The 22,460-nt window shown below is 36.7% G+C and overlaps 3 protein-coding genes across 7 annotated transcripts in view; 1 reads left to right on the forward strand and 2 right to left on the reverse strand.

Moving 5' to 3' along the window:
* Nucleotides 1-254: 254 nt before the first annotated feature.
* On the reverse strand, nucleotides 255-10,078 carry chrm5b (cholinergic receptor, muscarinic 5b). Its single transcript, XM_019112133.2, has 2 exons — nucleotides 9,726-10,078; nucleotides 255-2,097 (listed from the first exon to the last, which is right to left on the reverse strand). Exon 2 carries the CDS (start codon nucleotides 2,020-2,022, stop codon nucleotides 499-501), a length of 1,524 nt encoding a protein of 507 aa, XP_018967678.2. The 5' UTR covers nucleotides 2,023-2,097; nucleotides 9,726-10,078; the 3' UTR covers nucleotides 255-498.
* LOC109089907 (cell death regulator Aven-like) lies at nucleotides 3,945-20,913 on the forward strand. Its single transcript, XM_042746973.1, has 6 exons — nucleotides 3,945-4,196; nucleotides 4,537-4,714; nucleotides 17,168-17,238; nucleotides 17,363-17,458; nucleotides 17,529-17,796; nucleotides 20,328-20,913. Exons 1-6 carry the CDS (start codon nucleotides 3,954-3,956, stop codon nucleotides 20,465-20,467), a joined length of 996 nt encoding a protein of 331 aa, XP_042602907.1. The 5' UTR covers nucleotides 3,945-3,953; the 3' UTR covers nucleotides 20,468-20,913.
* ryr3 (ryanodine receptor 3) overlaps nucleotides 20,725-22,460 on the reverse strand; it is a 75,777-nt gene continuing 74,041 nt past the window's right edge. For all 5 annotated transcript variants that reach the window (XM_042746968.1, XM_042746967.1, XM_042746969.1 and 2 more), the window contains one exon: nucleotides 20,725-21,775. In XM_042746968.1, the coding sequence (XP_042602902.1) occupies nucleotides 21,680-21,775 (96 nt within the window). In that variant the 3' untranslated portion in view covers nucleotides 20,725-21,679. The remainder of the gene's footprint in view (nucleotides 21,776-22,460) is intronic.

Genomic DNA, 22,460 nt, shown 5'->3' on the forward strand with positions numbered 1-22,460 from the left:
TAACACTGTCCAGTTCTGCAAACATAATACAACAACATTGCTTTGCACACCAGATATTTCAATAAACATTTCTATGCATGCAGTGTAACTGACATGACCAAGGCTTACAATATATGAAAATAATTTTATCACAAAATGTTAATCATGTAATAAACACTGTGTGTGTTAGGTAGTTATAATAAGTTCACAATCCATATCTTTATATGATGTCCTCACTATCCCTAGCCTTAAGGCATTTGACAATATTACAATACACAATTGTGTAAACATGTTAAGAGATCTTTAAACTTTGAAAACTTTGATTTTTTTTTTTTTTTCATATCAATATGGCAATATAAACAATATGTACACAAAAATATTGCCTAGAACATGGCAAGGAATATGGTCTGTGGCACTGTATGCACATCATAAGCTAAAATGTAATTTTAATGGCCATTTAATATAACAATTGTTCTTGTTCATTCATCATGCTCTACAGTCTGCGGTCTCTGCTGTTATTTAATGGTTTTGGCCACACCAGTACAGTTTCTCCTCTCCTCTGTTCTTCTTCCACTTGCAGAGGACTAACATCCGAAAGGTCTTCTGGAAGGTCTTGTTGCATAGGGCATAACACATGGGGTTGATGGTGCTGTTGACATAGCAGAGCCAGTAACCCAGATGCCAGAGGGACACTGGGATGCATTCAGAACAGAAGGTGGAGATGAGCACCATGATGTTGTATGGGGTCCAGGTGAGGAGGAATGCCAGAAGAATGGCACTGAGAGTCTGAGCAGCCTTTTTCTCTTTGATAAGGACCATTCGTTTCCGCTTGGTCATCTGGATCTTCAAGTTTGGATCTTCTGGTTTGGTAGAAGAGGATGTGGATGAAGGAGCCTGTGGCTCGGAGGACTGACAGTGATCTGTGTTTGTTCTATCGGCTTCGGTACTACCTTGCAAAGCAGTGATGTCGCTAAGGATCGGCTTGAACTTGTATGACATACATTTTTTATTGTTTGTCTGGGAGCATTTTGCAAGATCACTTAGGTATTTGCTGTCTTCATAACAGACGAGCTGTCCATTTTTATTGACTGTCGATTCTTGGTTCTTGAATGATTCGCGTGGGGTTGTTTCAGAGACAGACCGCTCGTCATCCTCTGATGATGTGTAACTGTTCAGGGTGGTGACCTGCTCTGATTTTGTCCACAAGTCTTCAGACTGCAATGTTGTCCTAGTTACGTAACTCTGGTTGGATGAAGACCATGATGCTTGTGTCCCGTCCCTCTTGTTTTTAAAGCTAAAGCATCGTAGTATTGGCTGATGTACTTTAGGGTCTTCATGGCTGTCCAGTGATGGGTATCCTTGGAGTTCTGCTAAGTTCTTAGTACGTTTTTCTGTTTCTTTGTAGATTTTGCAATATAAGATTGTCATGATGGATACCGGTACATAAAAGGCCGCTATGGCTGTACCAAATGTGATTATGGGTTCTGAGAAAAACTGGATCTGGCATTGGTCAGGAGGAACCTTTCTCTCTCCAACAAAGTACTGCCAGCACAGAATGGGTGGAGCCCATAATATAAACGATATCAACCACGCCAAGCCAATCATGATGCCTGCACGTTTCGGGGTCCTTTTAGCCCTGTAGGTAAGTGGTCTTGTAATAGAAAAATATCTGTCAAAGCTGATGACCAGCAAGTTCATCACCGATGCGTTACTTGCAACATAGTCAAGTGCCAACCACAGATCACATGCTATGTTTCCTAAAGACCAGTATCCCATGAGAATGTAGGATGTGTACAGGTTCATTGAGAACACGCCGATAATGAGGTCTGCAAAAGCTAAACTGAGTAAGTAGTAGTTATTAACAGTCTTAAGTTGGCTGTTGACCTTGAAAGAGAGCATCACCAGTACATTCCCCACTATTGTGATGAGACTCACGACTGCTGATACTGTTGCAATGGTTATGACTTCCAAAAGACTGTATGAGGCAGGCAGAATAGCAGAGACATTTCCACTTGCAGTTAAATTTTGAATATCCATGTTCATCCTGTTACCGTTGATCGGTTAGAAAACTGATGAAATTTTCACGGTATTCTTCATGTTTTCTTGGCAATGGATAGTCTGAAAACACAATAAAGAGAATGAACACTTCAAAAACAGGAAAATTTGAACAGAAAAAAATGCATGTTTTGTGTGTGACGCCTATAAACTAATGATTTTCATACGGGCCAAATATTTTATGGGATAACAACAGTCTACAATAAAGGCAAAACACTAAAGGCAAATCCATTGTTTTTCATACACTGGTAAAGTTTGAGATTTTGGGCTATTCAGAACTATTACATTGTTTCCATAACAAGAAAACATCCAAAATACACATTTAAGTGCTAATTTTATTACTTTTTATCTATTTGCATCTCCCGATTTTAATTAAGTTCAGAAATCTCCACTTCAGTAGCACTTACATAAACCAAATCTTCAATTCAGAAAGATAAAAATGGATATCCAAAATCCCCTCTGTAAAAACATTTAACTCTTAATATGTCATCTAAATTAAATAAGGATTTTGAACCTGGCCCTATTCCATGTTCAAAATTCAGAAATATATGCAGATTAGTCAATAGACCTATATAATTAGATAGCGCCTTATTTGCGTATTTAAACATAAACATAAAAAACGTGTAATACAAAAATATTTCCTTAATGTACTGTGATTGATCTAGGGAAGTACGGTGATATCTATTGATATAAGCTTTTTTGCAGTATGTCAATATGTAAGTAAAAGAGTTCATTCTTCAAAATACAATAACTGCCTTTTACATTTTCTTAATCAAAGGAATAAGCACCGTGCCAGATCTCACATTACCCACACACCGCTGCTTCTACTATTTTTAATACTAATCATGCTCATACTGTTTTCTACGGAGCCCTGCACATGGCATGCAGGAAAAATTGGTAGGCTAAATTGTGCGCACATTGTAGGCTCATTGTACTAAAACGTGCACACTATTACTATTGCGTTCCCTCGATTTACTATTTCGTTCACTCGATTTATACAATTGTGCGCACGATTTACGCAATAGTAATCGTGTGCACGTTTTAGTACATTAAGGAAACGAATTAGTAAATCGTGCCCACAATTTATTTATTTATTCTTGCATGTCATGTGCGGGGCTCCGTACTTTTCCTTCAGTTTGACCAGCTTAAACTTTGATAAACTCGCATTTATCGTTAGGCGGAACTAGTTGAACGGGCGAAACGTTTCCCCATTGAAAATGGTTCTCTTTTAAGTGTAACAACGGTTGTGGTGTTACCAGGGGGCAAGGAAGTCGTCCGGAAGTTGAAGTCGGCCGCGTGCCGCCATCTTGTAGCAGAACTTCACTTGCGTTAGCATCCCCTTGACTCCCATTCATTTTTGCGTCACTTTGACAGCGAATAACTTTACATCTGAGGCGTTTAAAGACTCCATTTGTCCATTATTTATTTCTAAAGATACACGACAATGTATAAAGGGCTCCATTTCCTTCTATGTTACATTATGGCCCCGTAGAAACAGTTTTTGTAAAAATAGGCTAACGATTGCGTCATAACCACTCGACTCTCTGTCGCACAGTAGAGAAATTTACAGTACAGACAGGAGGAGAAGCTCGCAGGCAATCGGGGAGACGTCAAGAGATATGGCGTACTGGCGTTACATTTTAAAATACTATACAAAATAATTAATCAGAATACTTACTCCCTGCTAACTCACGCTAAAGAACTCCCCGCTCAAGCTCGCCGTCTCTGCAAGATTAACGATGGCAGTTTGCACGCACAGCTACTAGAAGATTTACATCTGTCAGACAGGTTGCTGACGTCATCAAGCTTAGTTTGAGTCTGCGCGTCAGAAACGGAAGTTCTAAAAATCGCTAAAAACGGGCTTCACTTGTCTCAATTGAGTTCCAATGGGGTCGCTGTGTCCATTTCTTTTACTGTCTATGGGTGTTACACGATTACAGTTTCGGCATAAGTTCAAATTTTCATGTTCAGTTATGGAAGGCAGACACAGTCGGGGACGCGGTGGGCACTGGAAAAGAGGAGGTGGAGGAGATGCTGAAACCGGCAGTTCGGGAGAGCACCGGGGTCGCGGAAGAGGGGGACACCCCCACCGTGGAAGAGGAAAACGGGATCATCATCGAGGAAGAGGACGAGAGTTTGGACCTCCTGCAGATTTTCGACGAGTAATTGTTACCCATAAAAAAATTACCATTGCAACCATAATTTCTGCTATTTTTACTATAAAACTCTGCTAACTTGTATTTTGAGACACAAATGGCCTATAAATAAATATGAAATATATGAAAATGAAATAAAGTGACAAGCATTCAGAGAGACTCACCCACTCTTTTAATGAGTTTAATTAGATAAATAATCAATTTATGGTATTAACGTAACGTAATATTACTGTTCAACATTGTGTTGGTGGTGGTTAACTTCAAAGGTTTTCATGACAGTCACTGTAAAACAATTGTATTGTGCCACGCTTGCTCACTGTCATCTTGTTTTCTGATCGCTTTTCAGAATCAAGATGACAATGACAATAAAGAAAACTTTGAGAAAGAGGAGGAGGACAACACCTTCTCTAGGCGAAAGCTTAAGTCCAACTGGGACCGTTATGAGGAATCAGAGAAAGAAGAAATGAATGAAGATGTTCCTGCACAGAGAGGCACAGATTATCATGTCCTCCTCACTTCAGCTGGTAAGACATGACTACCCACTTAAATCTGTGTCATATTTCCCCCCGTGCCTCTGAGACAGCACACGCAGCCAGGAGATCAAAACCAAAATGAATGTAGAACAACGATGGTGTTAACCAGCTGTCCTGCTGTGTGCTATTGAGATACCAAAGAGCAAAGCTCTAATTCTGTTACACGGTTGGATCTGATTAATGGAGGACTCATCTCATGAGCAACAGTTTTTGCCATGTTTACAAATAGCACAGTAAACTAGCATTATCAATCACCAGGAATATTTCAAGCTGCCTGAATAAGAAGTTTGAAGTCAGCGTGATTTTTCTTATTTAATTTCTTATTTAAAGTAATATTCTAATTCTAAATTAACCCTTGTGTGGTGATCATATTTTTGTTATTCAGCCATTGTTTTGTGGGTCTGCTGGACCCGCTGCATTTTTGGGTTTTTAATTCAACACAATTAAAAATGGTATGTTTAAATACTCAACAAATGTTTACTTCATCCCAACTACAAGCAATATATGGTTAATATTTGCCCGTTACCTTTGTTCGATCACATTTATTAATTAAAGTGCTGCAACCTTGTGTGGGAATGGCAGGGACAGAAACCACTGATCTATATGTAATGATTGTAGATCAGTGACAGAAACACTTACACTCAGACTTTCACAGACTCTCTCTCTCTCTCACACACACACATGCACATACACACACATAAACAAACATACACATACTAATAGCAGGCCCAGACAATAGGAGGACAGAGTGAATCTACACAGGATCTAAAATTTCCACACTTTTATTAGACCCTGTGTGTAATATAAATGTGTGGGGGATGGTGGGGTGGTGTACAGTGTGTGGTCATTGAAAATTTGCTCTGATAAATGTTCTTCACAGAAAATGAGCCAAGGCCAATGAGTCTGAGTTTGAAAAAATAAATAAATGTATAATTTTTCTCTTGACAAAAAGTGAAAACGGGTCCCACAGACCCAAACACCATACAAGGGTTGATATATATATATATATATATATATATATATATATATATATATATATATATATATATTCAGTAAGTGTGTGTTAAATCAAAAACCAAAGTGAAAAAAACCTAGTGACAATCAAAACATTTATTGTATAATGTTACAAAAGATTTCTATTTCACATAAATGTTGTTCTTTTGAACTTTCTATTCATCAAAGAATCCTAAAAAAAAATGTATCACATATCCACAAAAATTTAAAACAGAACAACTGTTTTTAACATTACGATGACAAGAAATGTTTCTTGAGCAATGAATCAGCATATTAAAATGATTTCTGAAGGATCGTTTGACATTGAAGCCTGCAGTAATGGCTGCTGAAAATGCAGCTTTGCCATCACAGCAATAAATTGCATTTTAAAATATATTAGAATAGAAAACAGTTACCAAGAAATAATAAAAAGTGAAAGTGATGTGACATACAGCCAAGTATGGTGACCCATACTCAGAATTCTTGCTCTGCATTTAACCCATCCAAAGTGCGTACACACACACACACACACACACACACACACACACACACACACACACACACACACACACACACACACACACACACGGAGCAGTCATTTATGCTGCGGCACCCGGGGAGCAGTTGGGGGTTCAGTGCCTTGCTATAAGGAACCTCAGTCGTGGTATTGCTGGCCCGAGACTCGAACCCACAACCTTAGGGTTAGGAGTCAGGCTCTCTAACCACTAGGCCACGACTTCCCCGATTTTTCACAGTATTTCACAGTATTACAGTTTTCACTGTATTTTGAACAAATAAATGCAGCCTTCCTGAGCATAAGATAATTCTTTTAAAACAATAAAAAAAAATCTCATCGCCTCCAAACTTTTGAGTAATAGTCAGGAAATGCCCATAGCCTAAACAATACAAGTTTTTTTTTTAATATGTCATGTTGATGCAGAGAGTGTACATTTTGTTCAAGGGCTGGTCATTAACACAACTGTCTAATTGTTCAAAATGAACCATCACAGAGGCATTTGTTCATTTTGTTCATTTGTGTCATGAGTTTAATGAGCCTAAATCCAGTGTAAGTGCAGAATAAGTTTCCATTACGCTGTTCTCTTGAGGGAATTTTCTTTGCTCAATTTGCCTCTCATTTCCCTAAACTGCTTCCTCAAAAGCCACATTGATATTCATGAGATATATTTGTGTCATCTAATTTTACAACAGTGAAGTACTGTACAGTAGGACTGCTCTGCCTCTTGTGGTAATGCAAGAGAAATATTTTATATATCACTCATGCATCTCTGTGCAAACAAACATAGCAGAAATGTCATTTGTTAGTAACAATCTGTTTCTGTTGGTTGTGGCCAAACCATTAAAGTTGTACTCCACACAAAATTGGAGCACTTAATCTGTTTTGTTGCTCTCCACTTTTTTTCCTGCACATTTGCGATTAGTCATCAGAGGTTCAAACTGGCTGATCCCTGTGAATGTGGGTGGAATTTGTATCTGTTCTCCAGAGCAAGTATTGTATCCATGACTTCAGGACAGCTTTTCCATCAAAATGATGTGGTTGTGCAGCACCCCTATGGACACTTTGTCATATGAGAACAACAAAAGTAGGTTGGTGCTTATTATACGTCTTTAAAATGATTCAGTTCTTTAGCATGACTGCTTTGAAGAAGAATCTTTTCTGTCTTTCATATTTTAACCATGAAAAAATATCTTTAAATGTTTTGTTTGACTTTGCAAGATATATACGGTAAATATGGTCACACCTTTTGGTCAAATAATGCAATATAATGACTTTGGCTGAGTTATAAATAGAAAGAAGGCTGTTCCGGTTTGTTCAGTCTTTCAGAGTAGCCCAACCTTCCCTGCAATACTCTACATACTGTCCTTCATCGCATTATGATTCTGCCAGCAGGCTCTGATTAGTGACTGTGGTGATAACGGATTGATTAGGTACAAAATGAGTGTAATTCAGCTTTCACCAGGGAGTGGAATAAAGTGGAGGAACATCCTTCCCTTACCCTTGAGTTTTCTCACAAATGACCAAAATCATAACTTAATCTGCATTCTTTAAAGGGTTGGTGTGCCTAAAAATGAAAATTGTCATCATTTAGTCACCCTCAAATTCCTACAGGCTTGGAACGACATGCTGATGCAATTTTTATCATTCCTTTAAAAACACTTTGAATAATTTTATGCCCACTTTTGACATTTTAATTTCCATAATTCTCATTTAACTTGCAATTACACCTACATCCTTATTGCTTTATGCAAATAACAAGAGAAGCAGATTCATTAGCAGATGAGTTTCCTTCTTCATCATAGCAGGTGCTTGCACAGGGTAGTTTTTAGTGTTTAATCAGTGAGTTTGAGTAAGGAAATCCTCATGCGATTCATAGAAACCACATTCTGGTGGTTAAGCATTCTTTGGCACATACAGTAAGGTGTAGACAGCTGAGACAGTATTCCATAAGGTATGAATTTGCATTCAGCAGAAAGATTGCTGTTATCTGTTGACTTATTCTGATCTGTTATTGTGCATGTGAAATTATGGTCTCCAGCAGCCCTATCTCTTAAGCTGTCACTGTAGAGAAAACTACATCTTTCAGATAACTTAAAATCTGTTTGCCAAGAGGCTTTATCATTTTTTGTCTACTGTATATTACTGTCACACAGATGGGTAATTTTATTTAGTCTAATCTCACAGCTGATTGGAGATTAATCCGTCAGAAACTCTCAAAAACATCTTTGAATTTGGGTGGCATCATCCAATCTTTGTCACTGTGGCGGTGAATTAGTTGCTAAGCCCAGCATCACAGGGCAGTGCTTTTTAGCACTGGGGCCCTTTTTTTTCTTTTTTATAGAATGAACCTGAAACTCACATTGGTTACACTATGAGGAAGAGTGTAATAGTTGTTATCTCATAATATAAGGTAATAATTATCTCCTTAAGATGAAAATGATGTGGAGGTCCCTCAGAAGAGGGACAAGCACAATTTCCCCTTTAAGGTGGTTGAATATTTAAACAGGTCGTAAGCACAGCCATATTAGCTTTGCATTGATTTCTGGTTTTGGTAAAGAGTCTGTTTTTTAAACATAATGCAGAAAATTGTATGTACAGGTAATAAAAAAAAAATAAGAGTGCATGCAGATAAAATATTTATGATCTAATATTTATAATTAATATATTTATATTTAAGGTTCAATTTTTTATCATTAATCCATTGTACCATGGACATTTTTACTGCCTTTGTCAGTCACATTACATTAACCAATGTTGATTTAAACAACTCAAGTGTTTAATTTATTAGTAAATGAAAAAAAAAAATAATACTTAGATAAACATAAAAACATTAACCTAGATAAACAGATGCAAAATAACTGGTAATGGTCTGTTTATGAAAGCTATTGCATTAATTAACATAAGTGTATGTTTATTGTATTTATTATAGATCATAGTATATATTGATTTATTTAGTCAATTTACACTTCAGTTTCCATAGGCAGAGGGTTTCTTTGTTGTTTTGTTGATCATCTTCACAAATACTGTTTTACTATCCATTTAAATCAGTTTAGTGTATCTCTGGGATCTCCTTAACAGAGCATCATTAAAAAAATGTCTTATTGTATGTATTTATTTATATATCAGCCAAAAATGAAAACATCATAATTTTTCTCCCTCATCTCATTCTAAACCAGTATGACTTTCTTAAAAACATGAAAGAAGATATTATGAGAAATCTTTCAAATTACATTAAACCTCATTGTATTACTTTCTTTGGAGAAAAAACAGAATGTCTGCTTTTGTGTTCCACAGCTTTGAAACAACATGTGGGTGAGAAAATTATGACAGAATTTTTTCAAACCTTTAAATTGAAACATAATGAATGCTTTAAAATGTCAGTCAGTGATATCTGTTGTCTTTCTTTAATAATGTTGACCTAATATTCAGACAGACACTAGAAATGACTACCTTGTATTTTTATCAGTCATATAAGATGTTTTCAGTACTCACTGTTTTCATCGCTCAGCCTTGAACTCCATCTACAGATCTGGCTTGGTCAGACTGTCACCCCTCCCGAACCCTTTCCTCGCTTGTAGACTCTCAGGAATTGTGTCTAGATGCTTCTTCTTCATCCAGTCACGAGCCTGATCTTAAATTATATAATCCTCAAAGTAGTAGTAACATGTTCTCCATTGTTTTTGGATGGTTTTCTTAAGGAAGAATCAAAGTAAAAAAGCTCAAGTTGTGACAACCACACTAAAGTCCATAACATTCATTGTTAAGCATCTCCTTTTCTCTCGGTGGTGGAGGATGATGGGGAAATGCTGCTGCTGCTGTTTCTCTGGATGAATGTGTGCTGCTGCCTGTGGATGCACTGACAGACACAGATGTGAATGGCTAGGAGGAGGTCATTCCCACTGGGCTGGGATGATCGTCATGATTTGGGGCAGTGAACAACAAGCAGACGCCGAGAATGGGAGGAGGAAGAGGAGAAGAGTGGGGGGCCGAGCCAAAGCAGAAGTGAGGGGATGAAGGTTAGACAGTTTATACTCATATTGTAGACAGTCGGGGTGTGTGAAGGGGTGGTATTATGCTCACTAAAACATAATGGAGGCAATAATTACTCTCTTTTGACACAGATGGCATGGCTGCGAGGAAATAGGTGGGTGGGAAGGATGGGTTAACTGGAAATACAGACGTGAGAGGGTCATTTCATGACTTTTTGGTATATCCGTGGGAGCTACTTCAGCTTAAATCAAAGTAAAATCGTCATGTAAAATATTACAAGCCATTGAGGTTCCAAGTGAATTGTTTTTTTTTTTTTTTTTTAATATTCCACCAGTAGTTTTTAAGAATAATTGTCTTGTGTTCAAGATAAGGTTGTGATTTGAAGTAAATTGCTTCGTTCCACTGGGTTCACTGTTTGGTGCAATATCTCATCTGCCCTTGGTCAGCCAGATGAATAGCCCCACCCCAGATATACACCGTTGGTTCAGTCAACTCTGCTGTGGCGGACTGGAATAATAGTATTAAAGTAATTTTGGAGAAAGTATTTTAACAAAAAAGGTTTTCAAGTTTTTGAAAGAAATTAATACTTATGTATTAAATTGATCCAAAAGTGACAGTAAAGATGTACAGTGTGTACATTTACACTTGTTTTCGACATTAATAATAATGAGAAATGTTTCTTGAGCAGTAAAGCAGCATATTTGAATGATTTCTATAGCATCATGTGACCCCGAAGACTGGAGTAATGCTGCTGAGAATTCAGCTTGGCCATCACAGGAATAAATTACATTTTAAAATATACTAAAATAGAAAATGATAATTTAAATTGGAATCAAATTTCACAATATTACTTTATTTACTGTATTTTTATCAAATAAATTGATTGATTAGCATAAAAAAACACCTTTAAAATATTTAAAAAATCATTAAAAATAATTTCAAAAATCGCTTTTTTTAAGAGGCTGGCCTGAATTAATTTTCCTATAAAATGTCTGGATGACTGGACTCTATAGAAGTGTGGTTTGATCTCTCTAATTCTGCTCTTACAGCTGCATGGGTATAATTAGTTACATCATGACTAATCAAACATGAAGTTTGTATTGAGTGGCGGACACTCAGGGGTTGAGTGATGGCAGCGTTAGCACCATTAATCTGTGTTTGTGTAAGGGTTGTCTGAGCTGGGGTTAAGTACAGATCGACCAATTCAGGGTTGTTTCTTTTCACACTTTTCCTTTTGTCAGAAGCAGCACAGTATCACTTGTTCATATCGTCCAGTCAGGTTGACAGGAAATGGCTTATGTAAGATATTGCCATGTAGGGCAGGATTTCCAGGCCTCCAAGTTTATTGATTATAATGAGATCATAATGGAGGATATGAGCCATATCACATACCCTGGAGGAGGACTAATAACGAAGGGCATAGATATACAGTGACAGCTCCGCTGTGTTTGCCTGCATCTGTGTGTCTGCCGTAATGTAGTATGTCTCCTCTAGGTCTCAGATACCCAGCAGACACAACTCAGCCCTACACGCCACATACTCGGGTTACACTTGACAGTGAGAGCAGTGAATTAATACTAAATGTTGTCTGAATTTCATGACCTTGTTTAGCTGTTTACCGCACTTCAGTGTGTCTGTGTCCCTGCAGAGAGGGAAAGACATGTTAATTCATTACCAATGACACTGCACCTGTAGGAAACTGCCCCCCTCTTGACGTTTACTCCTTTATTTCAGTTCCTTGGGTCTCCACCTGTGGCCCTGGTACTGTCAGTTTCACCAGCTGGACCCTCCAAAAATGACTGCACCCTGGCGGGCCAAAGCACTCTAGATTGTCTCTCTTTTTATAGCTCTTGTTGGAAAGCAGCAGTCTTATCTTGCACAAACTCAGCTATTGAAATGTAACTTGCTAAATATACTTGTCTTATGATTGGTAGTAAGGGTGGGCGATATACCGGTAGACACATTTAACCAGTAAAATTTTGTCAACTGGTAAAGATTTTTCTTATCTATTGCAGTTACACGCTCACACGTTGCTGTGCTATGTAGTCATGAAAATGTATAGTTTGTACGCGTTTTTAGCATTGTGGTTTAAAACAAGTGATTTTAAGCCATTGAAACACAATCAGCATTGAAAGAGAACAGTTAAATACACACATTATATGTGTCAAAATGTGAATTTAATTTATACAGTAAAGAATATGCAGTGTTTTTATACATTTGATAACTTTATACAATGTATGTAGCATTTCTTATTTATTCTTATATTTATTATATTTTCATAAAGACTGTATTTAAAGCAAAAATAATCTTATATCTATCATTACCGTGAAATAAAATTACTCATATTATGAAAGCAGGTTTTGGTCATATCGCCCACCCATAATAGTTAGGATATTCATTTTACACCTTATTTTTTCTGAATATGAGCCTAGTTGATTCAAGCCCATGTGCTTTTCAGTCTGCATAGTATGATCACATTAGCTACAGCATTTTGTCAAGCTGTGTAGAAGATATGCTTTTTCAAAAGGCATGTTGAATTCAGTCTGCATAGTATGATCACATAAATCCTGTTTTTTTTTTTTTTTTTAGCACTAACTGGTGTTTCTGAAAGAACACTGGATCTGTCTTCCCTTAAATGCTCAGCACCTGCGCTGTGTGTCAGTGTTTTTGGTCACGCATATACTGTGACTATAGTCCCCTGCATCAAGCATTGGACAGTCATTATGATGCGGGGGTGTGGGTTTGCACCCACACAGAGTATCAGAATGTCATCTCTGCAATAATGTGTAACAGTAACAACCACTGTGTTAATGACTGTCTCTCTTCACTCGCTCTCTTCTCTCTCTGCTGTTGTTACCATAACACCTGTGCAATTTGCATAAGGCTCATTATTTTAAACCGTTTTGTATCCTTCAGACACCTTTATGGATGTTGGAAAGTGCAACAGAGGCCACTTGTTTCTAATAATTTCCATATTGGCTTTCCCTATCTTTTCATCTGTCTACTATAACTTACTCCTTGTGAGTTTCCTGTGGTAGAGAGATGATAGTTCTTTTGTCACATCACTGAAATGTGGCAGGTTTTTTCAAATCATTTTTACAGGTTAAAGGTTCAAGTGACACTTTTGCATGAATATGGTTGTGTAATGATAGCTTTTAGTTATAAATAGCCTGAAAGGTCTAATATTATGTCCCCAATGAACCTGTTTTATAATGCTGCCAGGAAATGGTCCCCTGATTGTCCCTTCGAGTTCATGTTTGCCCAGAGATGCATTATTTGGGGCAGTGTTGATATTTGGGGCATGAAGTCCTTTGGTATTTGGTTGGAAGTGGATGTTTTTAATGGGCGTTGTCATTGAAATGCCTCAGTTTATTCCTCTGTAATTTGAATTCTAGATTGGGAAGTGTATCATAAGAGATGAAAGAGAGATCTTTCAAGATATTTTCAACAGGTTTTTTGTATGCCATGTATTTGGTACACTCACTTAGATCGGTCTTGAAATTGATTGCAGTCCAAAATATGTATTTTGGTTTTGAATGATCCAAAACTTGTCCAAAACATGTTATCATATCATAGTTATAAAGTCTTTATCAAATGTTTACGACAAATGTAATATTTTTATAAATAAGAACAAAAACATTATTTTATTAGTAATAAAATTATTAATAGCAAGGTTTTTTTTATATAACACATTTCATACATAATGGTAATTTAAAGTGGTTTACATATGTGAATAAAAATAATAAAAAAGTATGTAAAATAAATGTTAAAAAAATAGGGCATAAAATTGTATTTAAAATGTATTTAAAAATAATATAGAAATATTATTCTAAGTAATTAAATAAATGAATTATTTAACCCTCATGTCATGTTAACCTACAAATAAAATCTTATGCTATATAATTAAAAATACAATCTTTTTATCCACTTGTTTTATTGAGTGTCTGTGAGAGTGGAAAACTCATCTCTCATGAGACTCTTTGCCTGATGATCACTGATTCAACATCAACTTTTACAATTTCAAAATGAGAGTTGATTTGTTCTTTATGCCTAATTGATGCCATATGATTAACAGGCTCTAGTTCCAATCAGTTCAACTGCGATTTATCTGTTTTTACCTCAGTTTCTGTTTTAGGAAACTCAGATCACTTTATAAACATAATGATTTGAAGGTTACACAACAGTTTGTTCAGTATCCCACTAACTGATCAGAAACGAAAGCAGAGCTTAGACCTTTAATGATTTGAAGGAAAACATTTTCACACATTTCTCACAAATGTCATATTTAAAGATGTGTTTTCAAATGAACCGTGTGTGTGAACTGCACAGAGTCTTTCCTTTCAAGTCTAGACACTAATAGGAAACTGTTGGTGTTCTGCATGGCAGCGGTGTTGAGACATATAGTAAATAACCGTCTTATAGTTTGGAATTTTCAGCTTGAAATGTTTTAATTGCAATCATCACAGACTGATTTATTTTGATGGTTCAGTTCGTTATGGAGTTGCTTTGTGTTAATTGGCTTAGCAATGATTTGCTCAAGAGCCGTGACGACAAAGCAAATTAGCAGCTTCTTCCAAAGGACTGTAGCCTCCCTGCATTAAGTGGCATTTAATGACTAGCAGCGGATGGCCTGTGCTCTTTTTAATACTGTTGTGCTTGTAGGTCCACAGTATTCCATGGTCCTGATGTCAGTGTTTTATAGGGCCCTTGAAAAAGCAAAGAACAGTGGCCAGATTTGGGTTGGCAGGCTGCATACATGATGCCACTCTCTGGGAGGAAATGACCTGTACTTGTAGCGCTGCTTCCTGTGCCGCTGCTCTCCCTCATTCAGAGGACGCCAGCCTGCAGAGAGACACACATCTGCCACACTGACATTACGCCAGCACTGCACCAGAGATGCTACTGTACACTTATGTTTCATTCACATCAGCCTTTTTAACCTCTTTATTGCGTATTTGCTATTAGGTTGTGTAAAAAGTATATAAAATGATCCTGCAGAGGTGAGTAAATAATTGAACAAATTGCTTTTAATTAATTATAGTCTCCGCATGTTAAACTGAGAGAAAGTATTTGACCATTATGCACAGGAGCATTCATTTTTATCAACTTTTGTATGAAAGAAGAAATATGCCTGCAGTTATACTGTAAGTACTGAATATCAGCATTCCTTCATCTGTAATAATATTCAGTTATATTGTTTATCAGACATAACATAAAAATAATCATTGGCTCTTGATCCAACACATTATATTTTTGAATCCATACTAAACAGTGTCCATATGATAATTTCTTAATTTATTCCTGCACTTGTACAATGTGTTTATCATAAGTAATGCAGCACAGCAGTATGTCACATGCAGCTGGTTTGTTAAACTCACTAGCCACACTACTTGCTCCGCTAAAGCTACGCTGCCCCTCGTTGCACATGCTGACAGGAACTCTGCTTATTGTTATGGCAGCAGTTTCCATGGCGCTGTCACTGCCAATGAAGGAAACATGATGAAATTGCCTGGATGGCATCTCCTGTCCGCAGCTCCACAGTCCAAACAGCGTTTCTACACTGATGTCATCAAGCAACTGTGTACTTGGCAGCCTGCTCAGGTTTAGTAGGAATCTTGTTTCCTGTGACGTCACTTCTGAGACAGTGGGATGCTAGATAGACAAAAACTTTAATAGTAGCATGTTGTTGTTTTTAATTGCAGCAGTTCATCTTTTTAACACATTCTATGAAGTGGCAGAATGCTTCGGAAGTGCTCTTTTGAAGAAGGCTCGCTCCTCTTGACCTTGTGACCCTGCTCTGTTTCATCCGTGTTGGTTTGGCCAACTGCAGTTGGCAAGTGTGTCTCCAGCGAAAGAGCGTTTCTGAGGCGGGAAGCGCGGAGTATTCAGGCTGGGACAGCTGTGCGTGACAGACCCACGGCTTCTTTCTTTCTTCAGCTGTCCCAGCTTGCTGCTGCCTCAGAATTCACGCTGCTTGTGTCAAGGTGAAAATGACTTCAAAAGATGACACATGTTGAGCTGCTGCTGCTATGAAAGTGCGCAGTGAACTGAGTGTTTACAATATGGAGATGTGAGAGTTGTTTTTCTTGGCTAAGGATTGAACTAAGAGGGTTGAAATTAACCAGTTCATAGATATGATTAATGCTTGTCACTGCAATACGGGGCTAGGAAGGTGAGCTATAGTACAGTGCTCATTGTTAATGAAAACTATTACAAATGATTGTTAATTTAAAAAAAATAAATAAAAAAAAATAAAATGAAAAACCATACCTTGCCAAAATGAAAAATAAAGTTCAAGTACTAAAATTACTAATGCTAAAACTGAAATTCAAATAAGTATTAAAAAAGAAAAGAAAAATGCCAAAAGTACTGTACATAATTAAGAAAACTTCAATTAAAATGAAAATTGAACATATAAAAATAAAAGCTAATTTAAAATAAATACTGTAATACTATATTAATAATACAAAAATAGCATTAGTATTTATATAAATAGTATTTATTTCCAATTACATTTTTTACAGCTGGATAATCAGCGGAGTGTACTTAATGTAATATATAATATTATAATATTGATTTTAGAAATTTAATTAAACCAAATGTTTATATTATTATTCATGTTTAGTAATAATAATAATAAAATAATTAATAGTAATAGAATAAATAAACTGTCAAATATTTATAATAAACGTTAATTTGGACTTTATTCATAATGTAAAATAAAAAATAAATATGTAAATAAAAAAATAATAAAATCAGTAAAAGTGGCACATCAGTCATTTCACTAAAATAATGAATTTAATCTAAGCTTCCTGAAAGTGTCAAAGCAAAGCAAATACATTACCTGGTGACTCACCGAATGTACTTTGATTTAACTCCAAATGATATATAAATATATATTTTTGTTTCTTTCTTTTAATGTATTATCTGTTTATCCGTTTCAGGGGACTCGTTTACACAGTTCAGGTTCTCTGATGAGAAGGACTGGGAGATGGACTCACTAGCAAAAAATCAGGTGCCTGATCAGTCATTCCATGAGTTATTAAGTCTTATGATTCACTTGCATGTTTTGCACTGCAATCATTGAAATCCTGTTGTTTGAGGAAGCATGTTCTCATGGTTGATTGCAATTTCTTCAGATTCCAGCTCTGTGTATAGACCTGCCAGCTTTAACTCAGTCACTTCAAGAGCTTCCACTGCACACAAGACTGAACCTGGAGGCTGAGCTTGTGCAGGTAGATCAATTGCTTTTGAAATACCTACCAGCACCAGTGAAGAATGTGCTAACGTTTTGATACCTTTCAGGTGACGACTCCCGTTGAACTTCCATCCGTGACAGTGCCTCACAGAACCGACTTGACCCTAACAGCTAGATTGAAAGCTCCTCAGACAGATGTAAAGCCTGTTCCAGGTACCACACCGTCTCGCAGTGTCTCCACAGCTGTCCCTCCTGCCACAGATGATGCTGACCAGGAGCTCGACCTTCTCCTCGATTTGCAGAAACCCATCACAGAAATGACTTCAGTCGAATCCCACGCTACAACAGATGATGTGCTAAACAGCCCAACACAAGGTCGGTATATGTTTTAGGGCTGCACGATTAATCGTATTTTAATCTCGATAACGATATCCACCTTTCTCAGTTAATTAAATAATCGTCACGATATTGGCCGGCTCGTTATTTATCCTGAAACGTGTTTTTAATTTGGCATTTACGTTATCTTGCATTGCTAACAAGTCTTCACTAGCTTTCATGCTTGTGGTTGCCAGATGTGACTAGCTTTAAGCCCCCAAACAGGGCTTAGTTTTCTCCTTTAAGGATACACTTTTTTTTAATTTAATTTGTGCAATCTGGCAACCCTGTGCGCGCTCACTGATGGCGGAACAAGCGCTGATGATGATAAGAAACATACGAGTTTAGCGATCTCTCCACAGCGATATTCTGCTTACGTGAAAGTGTCATATAGACAATGTGTGTTTTTTCACAAGCCATTTGTAGTGTTTGTGTTACCAAATGTGCCATGATCAAACTTTCACTGAGTTTCAATAATGGATCTATTGTGTTTGAGGAATAAATGCGCTTTTCCTACCTGTGACAGTACAATGGGGAAAAATGTACATAAATTGGAATTGTTGGAATTTATATTAAGAGTTTCTAAAGTTTTTACCAGTTTTCGTGTTGAAAATGAATTCATAATTCAGATGCCCGCCTGTTTTAGACTTCTCCTTACTTTTATATTTTAGACATCCATCAATTAGTGATGAAAAAAATTGCCACGCTGGTTGAAACAACACGAGACCGTGCTACCGCGACTGTCAAGAGCGGCTGGACGGTGTTTAGTGTCCCGCAGCAGCAGCGCAGCTGAACAGTTCTGCGTTCAAATACACGCAATAGGCTCAAGCTTTCCGCAAAGCACTGGCAAAAGTAATTACCATAAATGTGACTGGGAAATAGTAAGTAGATGTTTGAATTATTTACTAATAAACAAGTGTTTTCTGAGTCTGTGTCGCAAGGATAAAGTTGCTGATCCTGCCTCGCCATCTCCTCAGACCCGCCTTTAGAGAGAAGTGCATCTTTACGGATTATGATTATAATTAAAGAGTTTTTGTTTTCTATTTGTTTTATTTCATTAAGTAATCATTTAAAGCTTTCTATAGATATATTTATCATATCTGTGAGTCATGTTTTCACTGAGCTTCGGTTCATTTTTGTATACTCCTGTTAAAGATGAGACGCAGAAAGCGCATCGTGTTTGTTTTCTTTATTTTATAAAAGCACAATGTTTTGTTGATATTGTGAGTGCACACCGCACAAACTATTGGATATAGCGCACATTTATCTGGGTCTAACGTTTAAACATTTTATATGCTTGAACTGTTTTATATCTATAGATTTTATTTTAGGCGAGTCATGATGATTTGAGAAGGCTAAATTGATCAATCATAGGCTCACTGTCTAACGCTGGCCGCTTAGTCGTTACTTGAAATAAATAAATAAATAAATAAAAAACACTAAAACTTATATTTAACAAACAAAAAATGCTCCAAACATTTTTCTAAATTAACTTAATAAAAAATGAAACGAAATATAATCCCTTTGCTATAACATACAAAACTGAACTATTTGAATAGCTGAGACAGCAGTATAAGCTGTTTAGGGACTGTTTAGCGGTTCAAATCAGACACTAGACCATCCCTTCATACAGACACAGTGGAAGATCTGAAAAGAGTCAGTGTAGAGGGGCCACGTCTGGAAGATTTTGCTGCTAGAGAGAGTGTGGCCAGCTGGTTCAGCCAAGGCCAAAGATCAAGAAGACCAAACTACAGGAGTTGGTCATCCGAGGGGCATGTGACTGCAATGGACGATAGTCCATAAGACATTGAGCCATGAGATGTTCAGTTTGAAGCCCTTAAAACATTTAATTTAGATTTTCTTTTTATTTCATTTATCTTGAGATGTTTTAAGTTTAAATTTCAGTTCAGTGAAGCACTTTAAGCACCAACTGTTTTTCAGTAAGTTACCTTTCTTATAGAATTGTGCTTCAAATAAAGAACTTTATGTTGACCAGATTGTTAGTTAATCGTTTACAAGTCAATATTGCCTATATGGACAGCGATTAAAAAAATAAAAAAAGTGAACTTGTAAAACTGCAGTGTTAAATGTTATGCGGTCGAAAATTTGGGTGCACCTAACTTTTGTGCTGGTGCAACTAAGAAAAAAAGTTAGGCGCAGCAGTGCAGCCAGTGCAAAAAGTTAGTCTAGAGCCCTGATCAAACAAACAAACAAAAAAAAACCCGCTAAAACCAGCCTAAGCTGGTTGACTGATTTCCCGGTCTTTGCTGGTCAGAAGGCTGGTTTTAGAGGGGTAGCAGTTTTTCTTTTTTCAGCAGGATAGAATAATCGTTATTAATAATCGTGATTATAATTTTAATCAAAATAATCTTGATTATCAGTTTAACCATTATCATGCAGCCCTAATATGTTTGTTCTTTTTTTTGGTTAAACAGTGTCTGCGTGTAGTTTAACTAACTCAAATTTTTATTAGTCGTAACTTCCAATACTAAGCAACATAAGTAGTGTTTGCGATTTTATCACCTCAACAGGTTCAGGAGAAGAAGAGAGAAAAGATCAAATGGTTGATATGAAAGAAACGAAGCCAGAAGTGGCAAGTGAAGCTAAACCTACGAGGCAGGAAGTGACAGAGGAGGATCTGGAGGACTGGCTGGACAGCATGATCTCCTGATCCTGCTGTGGATTAAATCAGCAAATGCAGCTTTGTTAAAGCTGACATAGCGTTACTTCTGTGTGGACGTGATCATCATACCGCGACACTTCATTAAGACTTCTAATATCCAAGACTAATTCAGTCATGTGGAATATAAAATGCTTCATCAAAGTATTACTCATAAAAGTGATGTAATGCTGTGTAACACTTTTCAGACCCGTCATAGTCGCTCTCATCACTTGACTCTGATTAAAAGCAGCTAGGACCAGCTTGGATTTATTGCATTAGCTACTTTATTTTCATTCCCCCTGCTCAAAACAAATGCAAATCACCAAAGCTACTACATACATACAATAGCAGTTTAGTGTATTGACTAGTGTTTTTGTCCTCAAATGTAGATTCCCATTATTTTGCAATCGTACTTCATTAATTATGTGGCAGACACGATTTCAGTTATTTAACCTTAACCAAACATTAAAAAAGCAGTGTAATGGTTACTCATGAACAAATGTCAACTCAAGCTACAAAACTACTAACCCAGGTGAGACAGTCAGTGATAGTCGAAACTAAACTGCAGATAGCAAAACATACGAGCAGGAACAAAATGTTTGCATAGTCTCTTGTTGTAAGGCACTTTTCTGTATGAGAAACAGCTAGTGGACTAAAGCAGATGATAGTTATATAGCTCATTCCACCAGTCAGGTTACCGTCCTTTATGGCATTGCACATTCTTCATAGTCTTTTTTTTGTTTTTTGTTTTTAAGTCAAACAGGCAGAAATTGTGTTTGGCAATCATTGAATCCTAAGAAGGTATTCTTGTGCATATTTGTGTAGACGTTCATTCAACATCAAAAGACATACATATGTTAACATATCTCACAAGTTTGTGTGCATTTGTGAGTTAAGCAAATGAGGCATTTTCTCATGTTTTTTAATCAAACATGGCTTTGTGTCTTAATTTGGCAACGTGTGCTACATGGTTTTTGTTTTTCTCGCAATGTTGCACTTGAGTTCACATTTTTTGATTTTCGATCACAATGAGTTCTCAGTATGTCGCTGTCATTTCTGGTGTAGAAACGATTGAGGTTGTTTTGATTGGATGAATTAGTGAGCAGCATATGATGAGAGCTAGTTTAGGATGTTGTGTCCAACCTGTACAAGGTCCTAAAATCCATGTGGATATTAGGAGCTCATATAGGTTCTCTCTTATTGGGACTGAGGACATGTCCTCTAGCCCAGCAGGTCCTCGTATTGCTTCCGGAAACAGTCTCCAGCAGGGAAGAAATCCCAGCATCTCTCCTGATACATCTTCCAAACATACGACTCCTGGAATAAAATAATATTTAGAAAATATAATTTATTAAATATAATAATATACAAAAATAGTATACTATATATCACAAGTCTGGGATCACAAATATTTCTAAAGATGAAATTAAAATTTTAATTTAGCAAGGATGCATTAAATCCATTGAACATGACCATAAAGACATTTATAATTTGACCAAAAAACTCGTAAGAATCTTAAGAAAAAATCTTTCCACAGAAATATCAAGGAATGTTTTCAACATTAATATTAGGAAATGTTTCTAGAGCACCAAATCTCAATAACTTCTGAAGTATTATGTGAGACTAAAGACTGGGGTTATGGCTGCTGAACATTCCATTTTACCATAGAAATATAATTTGATTCATAAGTTCACATACCCCTTGCAGCATGTGTAAAAATGCTAATAATTTTAACAAAATAAGATGGATTGTGAATTTATTTAGTGCTGTCCTGTATAAGTTGTGGACCATCCAGGTAATGAAACCGTATTCAAGGGTATGTAAACTTTTGAGCCATTTTTATAATTTCAGTTTATTTTGTGTTGTTGAGTATATGCTTGTTCAAAAAAGCTTGTTAAATAAAAATAAACATGCCTTTTTTATGATCCCTCTTATTTTGTTATTAACATTTTGTACAGTCTGTATATATAATCATATGAGCAGAACTGTAAACATTTTTAAA

The sequence above is a fragment of the Cyprinus carpio genome, chromosome B20, assembly GCF_018340385.1.
Source record: "Cyprinus carpio isolate SPL01 chromosome B20, ASM1834038v1, whole genome shotgun sequence".
Classification (NCBI taxonomy): Eukaryota; Metazoa; Chordata; class Actinopteri; order Cypriniformes; family Cyprinidae; genus Cyprinus; species Cyprinus carpio.

Bases quoted from the DNA above. Each gene is read 5' to 3' on its own strand.
- chrm5b (XM_019112133.2), bottom strand. From the start codon at position 2,022: ATGAACATGGATATTCAAAATTTAACTGCAAGTGGAAATGTCTCTGCT.
- LOC109089907 (XM_042746973.1), top strand. From the start codon at position 3,954: ATGGGTGTTACACGATTACAGTTTCGGCATAAGTTCAAATTTTCATGT. The intron at 4,197-4,536 runs GTAATTGTTACC...ATCGCTTTTCAG, and splicing joins CTCCTGCAGATTTTCGACGA to AATCAAGATGACAATGACAA. The intron at 4,715-17,167 runs GTAAGACATGAC...TATCCGTTTCAG, and splicing joins TGTCCTCCTCACTTCAGCTG to GGGACTCGTTTACACAGTTC.